Genomic DNA, 13,040 nt, shown 5'->3' with positions numbered 1-13,040 from the left:
AGCTGAGGCTTCTGAATGGATTTCTGGGGGGTATTGTTTGGCAGGGTGGGGTGAGTTGCTGGGTTTTTGTTGTTGCTGTTGTTAATATTAATTTTTTGTATTTTAATTTTTAGATCTTATAATGATTTATGTGGAAATTGTGCAATTATGGTTGTGAACTTTTTGATATGTTTTATTTGACTACTTTTGTTATGATTGTAATTATGTAAGTTTTCATGCTGTAAGCTATCTTGAGCATAGCTTTACCTATGGAATACAAATTCAATGGGTCATGTTACGCTTGGGCCTCTGTTCTACATCTTCATCAGCTACATAATTTGTCAGTTTTTCAGCAGCCACCTTATCCTTTAACAGAACTTTAATTCCTTGGTCCTCTAGTGATCCAACTGCCTTCCTAACTAGTCTCCTGTTTTTAATTGCTGGCCTTAATATTTTCAGTAATATGTTCCTCAAATTATTTTCTTGGATCTGTTATATTAAACTTGCATTTTTGTGCTTGTAATATGCGCAAATTTAAATTCCTTTTTGTTTTCATTTTGCTGGAAACAACTTGCTGCCTCTGAAAACTTCGATGTCTCTGGTTGCTAAGAAAAAGTGACATTGGGGTTCTAATTTTCTGTTGCCAGGCATTGCCTCTCTACTTTTTCAAATGATTTTGGGGTATCAAATGTAATGTTAGTGACTTACTATGATACAGGTCTTTTCTAGCAGCAGGGTTACATAGTCACTATTCTAGGTTTGTGTTCCTCTGCCAGCCCAGGCAGGAAACATGATTTTTTCAGGGCTCCTCCTAGCTCCTGTTTTCCCTTCTGGTCAAGCTCTAAAAACTGTAGGATCTGCAAGACAACTGAGAAACCTAACAATGTCACTGGAAAGAACCTCAATTTTAATGGCTTGTGAACTGTGTGTTCTGAACTACTGATTCTTGTTGTATTGTTTATAATTGTTGTTCTAGACTGTACAACTTCAGGGTAGAATTTCTTCATTTAATTGTGTACAGTGTATTGAACATAGTTGGCATTATGTATAATAATATTAATATTAATAGTAACAAGCATACACTGAACTAAACTGCTCTGATAACAATTTATATGACCACCTCTTGAGAGAGCTGCTGCATATTGGGTGAACACTGTTGCCAGAAAAGGCCCATATCATAGTAAGTGACCCAAGTTACATTTTCCTGGCAGCCTGGACTACAATGCCACTATGCTGGGACCTACCAGAGCCTATGTTCCTTTGAGCAGATATTGAATCCACTCCCTATGGTCTAGCTATTATCTGAAGGACACACCTTCCAAAGGGCTGCTTCTGCAGAAGTGCAGGCATCCCCTTTATAATGTCTGGTAACAGCAGAGGGGACTGCCCTCTAATGTTGACATTAGTTGCCAGACCACTATGGTGGCTGTAGCTCTAGTTGAGTGAGCCATCACTTGCCTAGGAGCAGGAAGATGCTGAATCTAAGACCTTAAGCTATTTAGCTATGGTGTATGATTGGGCCTCATCACTCATTGATGTTGGATGAAAAGACACCAATAGGGTACAGTGGTACCCCGGGTTAAGTACTTACAGTATTTTTCGCTCTATAAGACGCACCAGACTACAAGACGCACCTAGTTTTTGGAGGAGGAAAACAAGGGGGAAAAAATTCTGAATCTCACAAGCCAGAACAGCAAGAGGGATCGCTGTGCAGTGAAAGCAGCAACCCCTCTTGCTGTTCTGGCTTCTGGGATAGCTGCGCAGCCTGCATTCGCTCCATAAGACGCACACACATTTCTGCATACTTTTTAGGAGGGGAAAAGTGAGTCTTATAGAGCAAAAAACACGGTAATTCGTTCCGGAGGTCCATTCCTAGCCTGAAACTGTTCTTAACCTGAAGCGCCACTTTAGCTAATGAGGCCTCCAGTTGCCACCGCGCCGCCAGAGAACGATTTCTGTTCTCATCCTGAAGCAAATTTCTTAACCCGAGCTGCTATTTCTGGGTTAGTGGAGTCTGTAACCTTAAGCGTATGTAATCTGAAGCCTATGTAACCCGAGGTACCACTGTAATTAGTCTGTCTGAAAGCTGGGGAGGGGTGGGGGAGCCAAGAAAAATGTTAAGGTCTATAAGGACAGAGGACATCTGCTGAGCTTGGCAGGAAACAGAAAGGCTGAGGAGCCAGGAGGGTGAGCACTGAAATGAATCATAGAAGTTTCCTACCTGGACTAGTAGACGGTCCCAAGCCCAGCATTGTGGCCGTGCTGCCCAGGCCACCAGGAAATTAGTGGGTAGACCTGTGTGGCATACAACAGCTGTAGTGTACTTTGGGCTAGAGTGGATTCCAGTATCTGCCTGGAGCAGAATTCAAATCCCCTTTTTCTGCTTTCAATGCAATGTTATTGACCACCATGATAAAGCGTCTTATATCAGCAGTTGCTTCCTTTGCAGACATGCACTTCATCCTTACATTCCAAAAGGTTTCTGTTCTAAAATAGTGTCTTCAACAGTATGAGTATTTATCCATGTCAGTTGTGCCTTTTACTGAAAATAAAACCTGTGAACACGTAGTTGGGGTGGTGGTGGGGTTTGAACCTGTCTCTCTTAGCTCTAGAAACATTTCTCCTGACCACTGCTGGTACTAGAGAGAAGACGAAGAGGAAGAGTTTGGATTTGATATCCCGCTTTATCACTACCCGAAGGAGTCTCAAAGCGGCTAACAATCTCCTTTCCCTTCCTCCCCCCACAACAAACACTCTGTGAGGTGAGTGGGGCTGAGAGACTTCAAAGAAGTGTGACTGGCCCAAGGTCACCCAGCAGCTGCATGTGGAGGAGCGGAGATGTGAACCGGGTTCCTCAGATTATGAGACTACCGCTCTTAACCACTACACCATGCCAGCTCATGTTTCTTTTCCTTGTATCTGTCACTGGCAAAGATTCTGAAGGGAATAGTGAGGGCCCTGCCAAAAACGCATCCATGAGATTGAACAAAATGCAAAAACGCAATTAATGAAAAATGTAAGCAAAAGCTTCCAACTCCTCCTCTTGGCCATGTCAGAAACAGAGAGGCGAGCACTTGAGCCAGAGGCTTGGTCACTTAACATTAAACCATGGTTTAGCATGACATTAGAAAGTGGCCTATGTCTTGCTCAATCATTTCAGAATTTTATATGAAGAGCAATTAATAAACTGAAGTCAAACAGGGAACCTTTGACTCTTGTACAGAAAGACTGTAAACAGTTTCACAATGAACATCCAAAAAGCAACACATTTGTTTAAATATTTAAGGTAACCTTTGCTGGACTCTGCTCTATCTTGTTAGAAGGATCTTGGTAGAGTGTAGGAAGAATGCAGTGTAGGAACATACCATGCTGCTCAAGGTAGGCCTGGAGTCTATTGATGAGATCCTGTTTGTTTCCTTTTGCCTCCAGACCTCGGGCTAAACATTCCTGCTTCAGCTCAGCTAGCTGTAAAGTAGAAGAGACTTTGCCTTAATAAAGAAAGTGTGGCTTCCTACAGATTAGGAAGGAAACATGTACAAAAATGCAATAATCATAATGGATCGATATTAAGTGGTGAAAGGTTTTGAACAAGCTAAGGCTGTGTATTTTAATGAGGACATGGGGTTTATTTAGATTTTTTTCAACACTCATTTTATAACATTTGTAATGATAGCCTGTAGGAATCTGCAGTAAAAACAAGACCAAAAATAGAAGATTCTCAATCTCACAATAGTTAATAAAGTTGACTTATGAAGTTAACCTTTCACTGGCCTAGACACCTTAGAACTTTATTCACTAGTTTTCCTCATGGAAGACTTCTCTCTAAATGCACATGGTAATATTTTGTTCCTGGGAAAATGAGATCTCACTAAGTTACCCACTGCACCTCCGACTGCTCCAACTTTGTGCAAGAGTAACATTACTGGTGACAACCATCACAATTCTATGCTGCTCCACCACATCTTCTATAAATTTGTAGTTTTACTCTGTTATTACATCCTCTTGGGCTGTGTGCCTACCTTCCACACCACAGCTGCCATCACCAGGAGTCATGGTGCTCATAAGGGCCTACCAAGGGTCCCACAGGTTTTCAGATTGCTTCAATAATTTATTAAGTATATAAACATGGGAAGTATATAAGCATGATCTTATATAAGCTGCCCTGGGAACTTTTCTGGCTGAGGTGGGGATGCTTTGAATGAATAATAACAAACATAAAAGGGAAAACATTTATTTCATACTGGGAGGTTCCTGGTTCCCCACATTTATCTCTGGGCAATATACTGTTTGCCCAGAACCAGGGGCAGCAATGATAGAAAGTTCAGCATGCAAACTGAGAGGGGGGGAAAGGACTGAATTGTATAAAGTGGATTTATCAAAGCAAGTTCTTCCTCTATATTCAGGTTGTACTGATTCCTATATAAGTGGGCAAAGGTTTGCAACCTTAATCCTAGAGAGGCTCATGCTTCACTGAGTAACCAAAGGACAAGAGAAGACATAGGCTTTTAAAAGATCATTTGTAAAATGAAGTGTTCTACTGGTTCAGGTTGAGACTTCCATTCAAACACATTCAACTTTCATTACGTAATTTCACAGGAACACACATTTTTATACAAATACCTGCTTGTGGCTGACTTCTTCCCTCCTGTTTCTTATTTTGAGTGCTATTGGGGCAGGGCCATTTCCTGCTAGACTCGCCACCAGAGAGCTGGGGAAGAGGAGTTAACATAGTCCCTCGCCTGGTACCCCTTCAAATGTTGTGGGTTACAACTTCCATCAGCCCCAGCAAGCATGGCTAATGGTCAGGGATGACAGAGGAGCTGTCATCCATTAACCTGTAGAAGGCAGGTAAGGTAAAGGACCCCTGGGTGGTTAAGTCTAGTCAATGGTGACTATGGGGTTGTGGCGTTCATCTCACTTTCAGGCTGAGGGAACTGGCATTTGTCCACAGACAGCTTTCCGGGTAATGTAGCCAGCATGCCTAAACTGATTCTGGTGCAACGGAACACCATGACAGAAGCCAGAGTGCACGGAAATGCAGTTTACCTTCCTGCAGCAGTGGTATCTGTTTATCTACTTGCACTCATGTGCTTTCAAAATGCTAGGCTGGCAGGAGCTGGGACAGAGCAACAGGAACTCACTCCGTCATGGAGATTTGAACCGCCAACTTTCCAACTGGCAAGCCCAAGAGGCTCAATGGTTTACTAGGTTAACATAACATCCTCCACTACTAAAATGAGAGAGCACTGCGTTGTACTGAATTGTTGAGAATTAGCTATCAGCCACTTTGAGAACTATTCATTCCAAATGACTTACTAACTGAAGTAAATCAACAATGATATGCTTCCAACTTTTACTGAAAGATTACACAAATCCGGGGAGGAGATAGCTATTAATGGCTACTAGCCATATAGATATGCTCTACCTCCACAGCAGAGGTGCCAACTTGAATAAAATATTTGGGGGCGGGGCAAGTAAGAGCCACATAATCAATTATAATGGGGCTCACCCGCACCATGTGAATGGGAATGCCCATCAGGAGTGCCAGTTTGGTCCTGTGACTGTGGGTGCCATGCAGCGTGCGTGGCCCTAGCACCAAAATTTGAGAGTGCCCAACCCCCTTCATGGGGAATTTGTGGGTGCTTGGGCACCCAGGTTCCAAGCTGTTTGAGTTCTGAAACGTTCGAAAACTGAAAACTCAATAGCCAACAGGTAGGCCTCAGGATCTTGCACTCAGCGGAAGCCGCGTGGTGTGTTCGACTTCCGAGGCATGTTCAAAAACTGAAGCATTTACTTCTGGGTTTATGGCATTTGAAAACCAAATGTTCATCAATGGAGACATTAAAAAACCGACGTAAAAGGTAAAGGTACCCCTGACAGTTAAGTCCAGTTGCGAACGACTCTGGGTTGCGGTGCTCATCTCGCTTTACAGGCCGAGGGAGTCAGCGTTCGTCCACTCCGCTGACAGATTTTCCGGGTCATGTGGCCTGCATGACTAAGCCGCTTCTGGTGCAACGGGACACCGTGATGGAAGCCAAAGCGCACAGAAACGCCATTACCCACTGGAGCAGTACCTATTTATCTACTTGCACTTTTTGGAGTGCTTTCGAACTGCTAGGTTGGCAGGAGCTGGGACCGAGGAATGGCAACTAACCCTGTCGGGGGAATTGGACTGCCAACCTTTTGATCCGCAAGCCCAAGGCTCAGTGGTTTAGACCACAACGCCACCCATGTCTCGTATGTGTGTGTATATGTATATATGTCTATAAATTTATGTGTGTATGTATATATACGTGTGTGTGTGTGTATCTATCTATCTATCTGTATATATGTGTGTGTGTGTGTGTTGTATATGTATATACAGTGGTACCTTGGGTTACATATGCTTCAGATTACAGACTCCGCTAACCCAGAAATAGTGCTTCAGGTTAAGAACTTTGCTTCAGGATGAGAACAGAAATCGTGCTCCGGCGGCGCAGCAGCAGCGGGAGGCCCCATTAGCTAAAGTGGTGCTTCAGGTTAAGAACGGACCTCCGGAACGAATTAAGTACTTAACACGAGGTACCACTGTATCTATCCCTCAAGGCACTCTCAAAAAAAAATGGGGGGGGGGGGCGAAGAGTTTGCTCCTTTGCTTCACAGTATGAGGCACCAATGCTTCCGACTACCATTGCTGGAAACCACGGGAGGGGAGAGTTTTCTCTCGCGCTCCTATATCCCACAGGCATCTTGGCTGGTAGTTGTGTGAGAACAGGATGCTGGGCTAGACAGATCCCCTCGCCTGATCCACCAGGGCGTTCAGCTCGGGCTACGCAGCTACCACCAACCAACGTGGGCGAGGAGAGCGTTGCCCCTTCTTGCAGATATGGCGCGATGCCCGCAGGTCCAGCCGGCCTGAGAGGGGAGCGCGGCGCGACGGGAACCGCCGCGACTCTTTTCCCGCCCTCGCGAGAACTCGGCGGCCCGGTTGGTCCTACGGCGCAAATCCCCACACGGAGCCTGAGGGGGGGAAAGGCAGCTCCCTCAGGATTTTCCCCTCAGTGTTGCTGCCGCCGCCGCCAGCCTGGAGTGAGGCGGAGGAGAAGGAGGCCAAGCGCTGTTCCCTCAGAGTATGAGGAGTCCGCCCCACCCACTCAGACCCGGCCTCGGTACCTTCAACTTGTGCAGCTCCACTGTTTCCGCCGCCATCTTCCCTTCGCTTTCCCCCTCCCTCAGCGGCCTCCTCCCTCGCGCCCCGACGGCAAACCGTGCGTGCCCGCTCAGGCCCTGCCGCCCAATCCGGGCCTCGCTTTCCCATGAACTTTGACGCGTCCCTAACATCCGTCTCGCTCATTGGCTCGTGTGTGGGGTTTTTTAACCGGTAAACGGGGAGAGAGGCGAAGAGCGGCGGCAGAGAATAGCCAATGGGGAAGGACCGGGGCGCCTGCCCGATTGGCTGATTGGCGGTGGGGGGCGGGGACGAGGAATCGTTTCCTGGAGACCGCCTGCCGGCGGAAGCAGAAGCAGGAAGAAGCGCTGCTTTCGGGTGCCTCGCCTTGTCCCTCCCTTGCGAAGAAGAGACGCCGCCGCCGCCGCCGCGGAACCAGCCGCGTAGGTCTCCTATAGGTCTCCGTTGTGGGTCGTGGGGCAGGCGGTGTCACGAGTTTCTGGTGATAAATGAGGGCTTCGCAGGGAACCGCCTTGTCCTGAGTCGGAGCACCGGCCCACGTGAGCTTAGTGTCGGCCCTGCACCAATTATCATCATCGTCATTATTATTATTTTATTTTATTTATTTGTACCCAGCCCATCTGACTGAGTCGCCCCAGCCACTCTGGTCCAGCATATACAGAAACATCAAACATTAAGAACTTCCTCATACAGATGTCTTCTAAACTAGGTTGTACAGTGGTACCTCTGGTTATATACGCTTCAGGTTACAGATTCTGCTAACCCAGAAGTAGTACCTCGGGTTAAGAACTTTGCTTCAGGATGAAAAAAGAAATTGTGCTTCGGGGGCGCGGCAGGAGGCCCCATTAGCTAAAGTGGTGCTTCAGGCTAAGAACAGTTTCAGGTTAAGAACAAACCTCTGGAACGAATTAAGTACTTAACCTGAGGTACCACTGTATAGTGATTTATAGGGCCTTCCGTAGGAAGGCAAAAAAGTAAAGGACCTCTGGAAGGTTAAGTCCAGTCAAAGGCGACTATGGGGTTGTGGCGCTCATCTCGCTTTTCAGGCCCAGGGAGCCGGCACACAGCTTTCCAGGTCATGTGGCCAGCATGACTAGACCACTTCTGATGCAACGGGACACCGTCACGAAAGCCAGAGCACACGGAAATGCCGTTTATCTTCCCGCCGCAGTGGAACATATTTATTTACTTGCAGTGGCATGTTTTTGAACTGCTAGGTTGGCAGGAGCTGGGGCGCCACTCCCTAGAAAGCTCTTGTTGGTTCCCTGTAACCTCACTTCTCGCAGTGAGGGAACTGCCAGGAGCTCCTCGGAGGTGGACCTCCCTGTCTGGGCTGAATGATGGGGGTGTGTGAAGATGCTTCTTCAGGTATACAGGGCCGAGGCTATGGTAGTCAAGGATCCAGACGGGGGGGTGGGGCCCTTCTTGGAGGTGTCTGGGGCAGGACCAGGGACCTTCTTGCCTTGCCCAGTAAGCACTCCGCCACAGGACTAATGAGGCAGTTTCCTCGGCTGCTAAAAAACGGAAGAAGCAGGAAATAGGAATAAGCATAAAACACCCTACTGTTTTATGCCATGGCTGCCAGTGTGGCACCTGTGGGCTCGGATGCGCCCGCAGAGGCTTTCCTTAGCTTCTTTTCTCTCCTCCAGCTCCCCAAAATTAGGCTTGAAAGAAGCACTTTTTTATAGCTGATAGCAATGTGGTACGTGAAACAACTGTGTGTGTGTATTTCTGCATTTTCTATTTTACAGATTCAAATGAAATAATATATAATGTACAGTGGTACCTCTGGTTACATACTTAATTCGTTCCGGAGGTCCATTCTTAACCTGAAACTGTTCTTAACCTGAAGCACCACTTTAGCTAATGGGGCCTCCTGCTGCCGCTGAGACACCGCTGCACGATTTCTGTTCTCATCCTGAAGCAAAGTTCTTAACCCGAGGTACTATTTCTGGGTTAGCGGAGTCTGTAACCTGAAGTGTATGTAACCTGAAGTGTATGTAACCTGAGGTACCACTGTACAGTATCTCTGCATCCAGCATGTTGTTTTTCCTCTTCAGCATGAATGTTGGTGTAGCCCACAGTGAGGTGAATCCCAACACCCGAGTGATGAACAGCAAAGGCATTTGGCTGGCTTATAGCATCTCAGTGGTTCTCCTCCACATCATTCTTCTCAGCATCCCCTTCTTTAGCGTTCCTGTGGTTTGGACTCTGACCAATGTCATCCATAACTTGGTAGGTTATAACTTTTTATCAGCTCGTGAACTTAAGTTCCTTAAAGCTATATTTTGCACCTGAGCCTTTAATGCATTCTCTGGGTTGGTGGTGGTGGACCTCAAACTCTGGGGACTCTTTGTGTTATAACACCTTCCCAGACACACCCTTCAGTCTCTGCTTCACACCCTTCTTGACTGTTCTTGCCTGGGTGGAATGTGAGTTTGTATTCTGATAGGGATCCTTGCTTGCTTGGATCAGGGTAAGAAATGAGTGTGTGCGTGTAGAAACTAGCTTGTTGGACAAAGGTAAGAATTACAACCATGGCTTCCCTGCCCGCTTTGTGTGTTGTCGTCTTCACACCCCTGCAACACAGTCCCTGGCAGCCTTCAGGCTGAAAACATATTCCCTATACCTGCTACAGATCCTAGGGATTGTATGCGCCTTTTCTCTTTTCTACAAGCAGAGAAGTCTTGATTGTTATCACAGATCATGGGACAAAACTTGTCGTCATTGTATGTCGAACCTTCTTCCATATAGGCCTGAATATAGGCCTCGCTTTCACCCTCCAAAGCTAGCTTGTATAAAACTCAGTGTGTGACCTGTTATTGTGCTCTTGCATCATTGAAGTGATCTCATTTTAAGGATGCAGCTTATGTTTGGACCAATACCAATACAGTGGTACCTTGGTTTACGAACTTGATCCGTTCCAGAAGTCTGTTCTTAAACCAAAGCATTCTTAAACCAAGGTGTGCTTTCCCACAGCAGCGGGGGACTCAATTTACAAATGGAACACACTCAACAGGAAGCAAAACATGTTCTTATTCCAAGGCAAAGTTGACAAACCAAAACACCTACTTCTGGGTTTGCAGCATTCTTAATCCGAGTTGTTCATAAACTAAGCTGTTCTTAAACCAAGGTACCACTGTATGGAAATTCCTCAGCTATTCCTTTTAAACTGAGCTGCACAAGAATCTGAGCTGATGTCCTCTTTCCTGCTGTCCTAGGGAGAGAGAAGAAAAGCCACAATCTTAATTCACTTATTTTCCACCCCGCCCCCCACCAGGCAATGTATTGGCTCCTACACACAGTGAAAGGAACCCCCTTTGAAACACCAGACCAGGGCAAGGATCGCCTCCTCACACACTGGGAGCAGATTGACTATGGCACACAGTGGACGTCCTCTCGCAAATTCCTAAGCATCTCACCAATTGTCCTGTAAGTACCAGGAATGGCTTCGTTTGCACTGCTTTGTCTTTTACTTAAGCAGCAAAGCTTTAACTCTTTTCATGCAGCTAAAAACAGCATGTTTATTTCCCATTAGCTACATCTTGACCAGCTTTTATACCAAATATGACCCTGTGCACTTCATAATCAACACTAGCTCCTTGCTGAGCGTCCTCTTGCCCAAACTACCCCTGTTCCATGGCGTGCGCATCTTTGGTATCAACAAGTACTGAAAGCAGTCGGAATATTGACTCTTCCCGAAAGAAACAGCTCTTAACTGCAAAATCCTGATGGCAATGCTGCAGTCACATCATCTGAAGCTCCAGAGAACCATGCATTAACTTGGGTGGGCTAGCAGGGAGAGTGTCAGCTGTCCACAGAGCTAAGCAGTATTGAGTTTTGCTTCTTGCTACGGGATAGAACCCATTCTCCATGCGGCTAGTCTACAATTAGACCGGCACCTCTTCTGCTGGAAAAGACTGAATCCTTAGGAGGGCATGAAATCTCCAGGACGTCCCCTGCAAGACTTCTACTTGAGCTGTTTGTAATGGGTGCCTGAGACGAGCTTCCGGGAGATACAGCTGTTCTGTGTAAACCTTTTCTGTTTTTATAGAATTCTGTCACACGAAAGTGTTTATGGGGTGGTTGTTTTCAGGGCGGGAGGGCCGGGGAACTCTTACGAAAGAAGTGAACTGTCATGCTGCGATGACTGTAGTTCATGATTCTGCTCCATGGTTCCCTTTTTTTGGTTCATTGGCACTCAAGTGCAAATCCTTGAGTCCACCACATAACCTGGCTACTGTTTTCAAAAGAGGTTTCTAATCCTTCTGGTTATAAAGGAGAAATGCAAGACCGTGCTAGTGGTGCAGCAGTAAATTAAAAATACAGGTTTTGTCAACGTTCCATGCTGCTTTTGTCCACCTAATCTCTTATCGGAGAGGCTGGATGCCTGCATAGCACAGTGCAGGCCTCCAGTGCCATCTTTGTTTTCCCAGCGTCCCTCCAGGGCTGGGGGAGACCGACCTTTCTGTTTGAACACAAAAATACTGTGGTTGATCGGAACCACAGACTTAAAAGCTCCCCATTCTCAAACGAGGATGGTCCAGATAGGCAACAATCCAGGCCATGTGGATTTCAAATACAGAAAGCCTGTCTTTTAGCCTTGCCAAATTTTCCTTTTATGACTGCCCCCCCCCCAATTCAGGGAGCTGTTGAGTCGCTGGCACAGTATTGTTGCATTCAACAAGGGGTTGAACCCAACCAAGACAACTTGATGTACACGGTACATGCTAGTGAATGTTAACATCTGAAAAGGGGGCCTGTTAACAACTTGCATTTAATTTCTAAAAACATTCTTCCCCCAGCAGTGGACAGCTGCTAGTACAGTGGTACCTCGGGTTACATACGCTTCAGGTTACATAAGCTTCAGGTTACAGACTCCGCTAACCCAGAAATAGTACCTCGGGTTAAGAATTTTACCTCAGGATGAGAACAGAAATCGGGCTCCGGTGGCGCGGCAGCAGCAGCAGGAGGCCCCATTAGCTAAAGTGGTGCTTCAGGTTAATAACTGTTTCAGGTTAAGAGCGGACCTCCGGAACGAATTAAGTGCTTAACCCGAGGTACCACTGTATTGGGATGGACCAGGGATAGGCAACCTAAGGCCCGGGGGCCAGATGCGGCCCAATTGCCTTCTCAATCCAGCCCACGGATGGTCTGGGAATCGGCGTGTTTTTACATGAGTAGAATGTGCCCTTTTATTTGAAATGCATCTCTGGGTTATTTGTGGGGCATAGGAATTCATTCATCCCCCCCCCCAAAAAAAATATATAGTCTGGCCCACCACATAGTCTGAGGGACGGTGGACCGGCCCATGGCTGCAAAAGGTTGCTAACCCCTGGGGTGGACTATAGATTTCCTTCCAAGTGACGACAAAATCATTGCATTAATGGCTCTGCCTTGCTAGATTTTTCTTGTGAAGAATGGGGAGTATTGTGTGGCTGGTGAAACTGCACCATGCTGCCTATTTTCTGCTACCCAGAAGGCTGCAGCTGGAGTGTGCACACCATATAGTTGCAGCAATGCTAATTCTTTATACACACACACACACACACACACACACACCCCTTCCTCATAGTCAAATCAGTCCTCGTTTAGTTTTGAGTAGCTCCAAAAGTTTACATGTTTCCATATATCCTACAGCCAGCGGCCCAGATACTGGTTTTAGTTTCAGGAGGTCAAACATAGGCAGGATTTTGGAGGATAGGCAATATCAATAACGCATTAACAAAACTTGCTTTTAAGATGGTTCCCACTCCTCAAAACACCCTGAGCCACACCTGTGATCACAAGATTAATGACAGAACAGAAAAGCATGGGGAGAGGGCACACAGGTACACACAGAAGCTGCAAAGCTTAGATATCACGTGTGTAGAAGGACTCTTATGGTTGGACT

At 46.3% G+C, this 13,040-nt stretch overlaps 2 protein-coding genes across 3 annotated transcripts in view; one reads left to right on the top strand and one right to left on the bottom strand.

Moving 5' to 3' along the window:
• SARNP (SAP domain containing ribonucleoprotein) overlaps positions 1 to 7,281 on the bottom strand; it is a 56,651-nt gene extending 49,370 nt beyond the window's left edge. For both annotated transcript variants that reach the window (XM_028712274.2, XM_028712282.2), the window contains exons 1-2: positions 7,132 to 7,281; positions 3,345 to 3,444 (exon numbers count right to left, since the gene is read on the bottom strand). In XM_028712274.2, the coding sequence (XP_028568107.2) occupies positions 3,345 to 3,444; positions 7,132 to 7,167 (136 nt within the window). In that variant the 5' untranslated portion in view covers positions 7,168 to 7,281. The remainder of the gene's footprint in view (positions 1 to 3,344; positions 3,445 to 7,131) is intronic.
• A 136-nt stretch (positions 7,282 to 7,417) lies between these two features.
• On the top strand, positions 7,418 to 11,491 carry ORMDL2 (ORMDL sphingolipid biosynthesis regulator 2). The gene is made up of 4 exons (XM_028712296.2): positions 7,418 to 7,569; positions 9,208 to 9,382; positions 10,428 to 10,579; positions 10,686 to 11,491. The coding sequence occupies exons 2-4, from the start codon at positions 9,209 to 9,211 to the stop codon at positions 10,819 to 10,821; spliced, it is 462 nt and encodes a 153-aa protein (XP_028568129.1). The 5' UTR covers positions 7,418 to 7,569; position 9,208; the 3' UTR covers positions 10,822 to 11,491.
• The last annotated feature ends 1,549 nt before the right edge of the window (positions 11,492 to 13,040 follow it).

This window comes from Podarcis muralis, chromosome 2 (assembly GCF_964188315.1).
Source record: "Podarcis muralis chromosome 2, rPodMur119.hap1.1, whole genome shotgun sequence".
NCBI lineage: Eukaryota > Metazoa > Chordata > Lepidosauria > Squamata > Lacertidae > Podarcis > Podarcis muralis.
This window is presented reverse-complemented; position numbering and strand designations above follow the sequence as displayed.

Bases quoted from the DNA above. Each gene is read 5' to 3' on its own strand.
- ORMDL2 (XM_028712296.2), top strand. From the start codon at position 9,209: ATGAATGTTGGTGTAGCCCACAGTGAGGTGAATCCCAACACCCGAGTG. The intron at 9,383-10,427 runs GTAGGTTATAAC...GCCCCCCACCAG, and splicing joins CCAATGTCATCCATAACTTG to GCAATGTATTGGCTCCTACA. The intron at 10,580-10,685 runs GTAAGTACCAGG...ATTTCCCATTAG, and splicing joins AGCATCTCACCAATTGTCCT to CTACATCTTGACCAGCTTTT.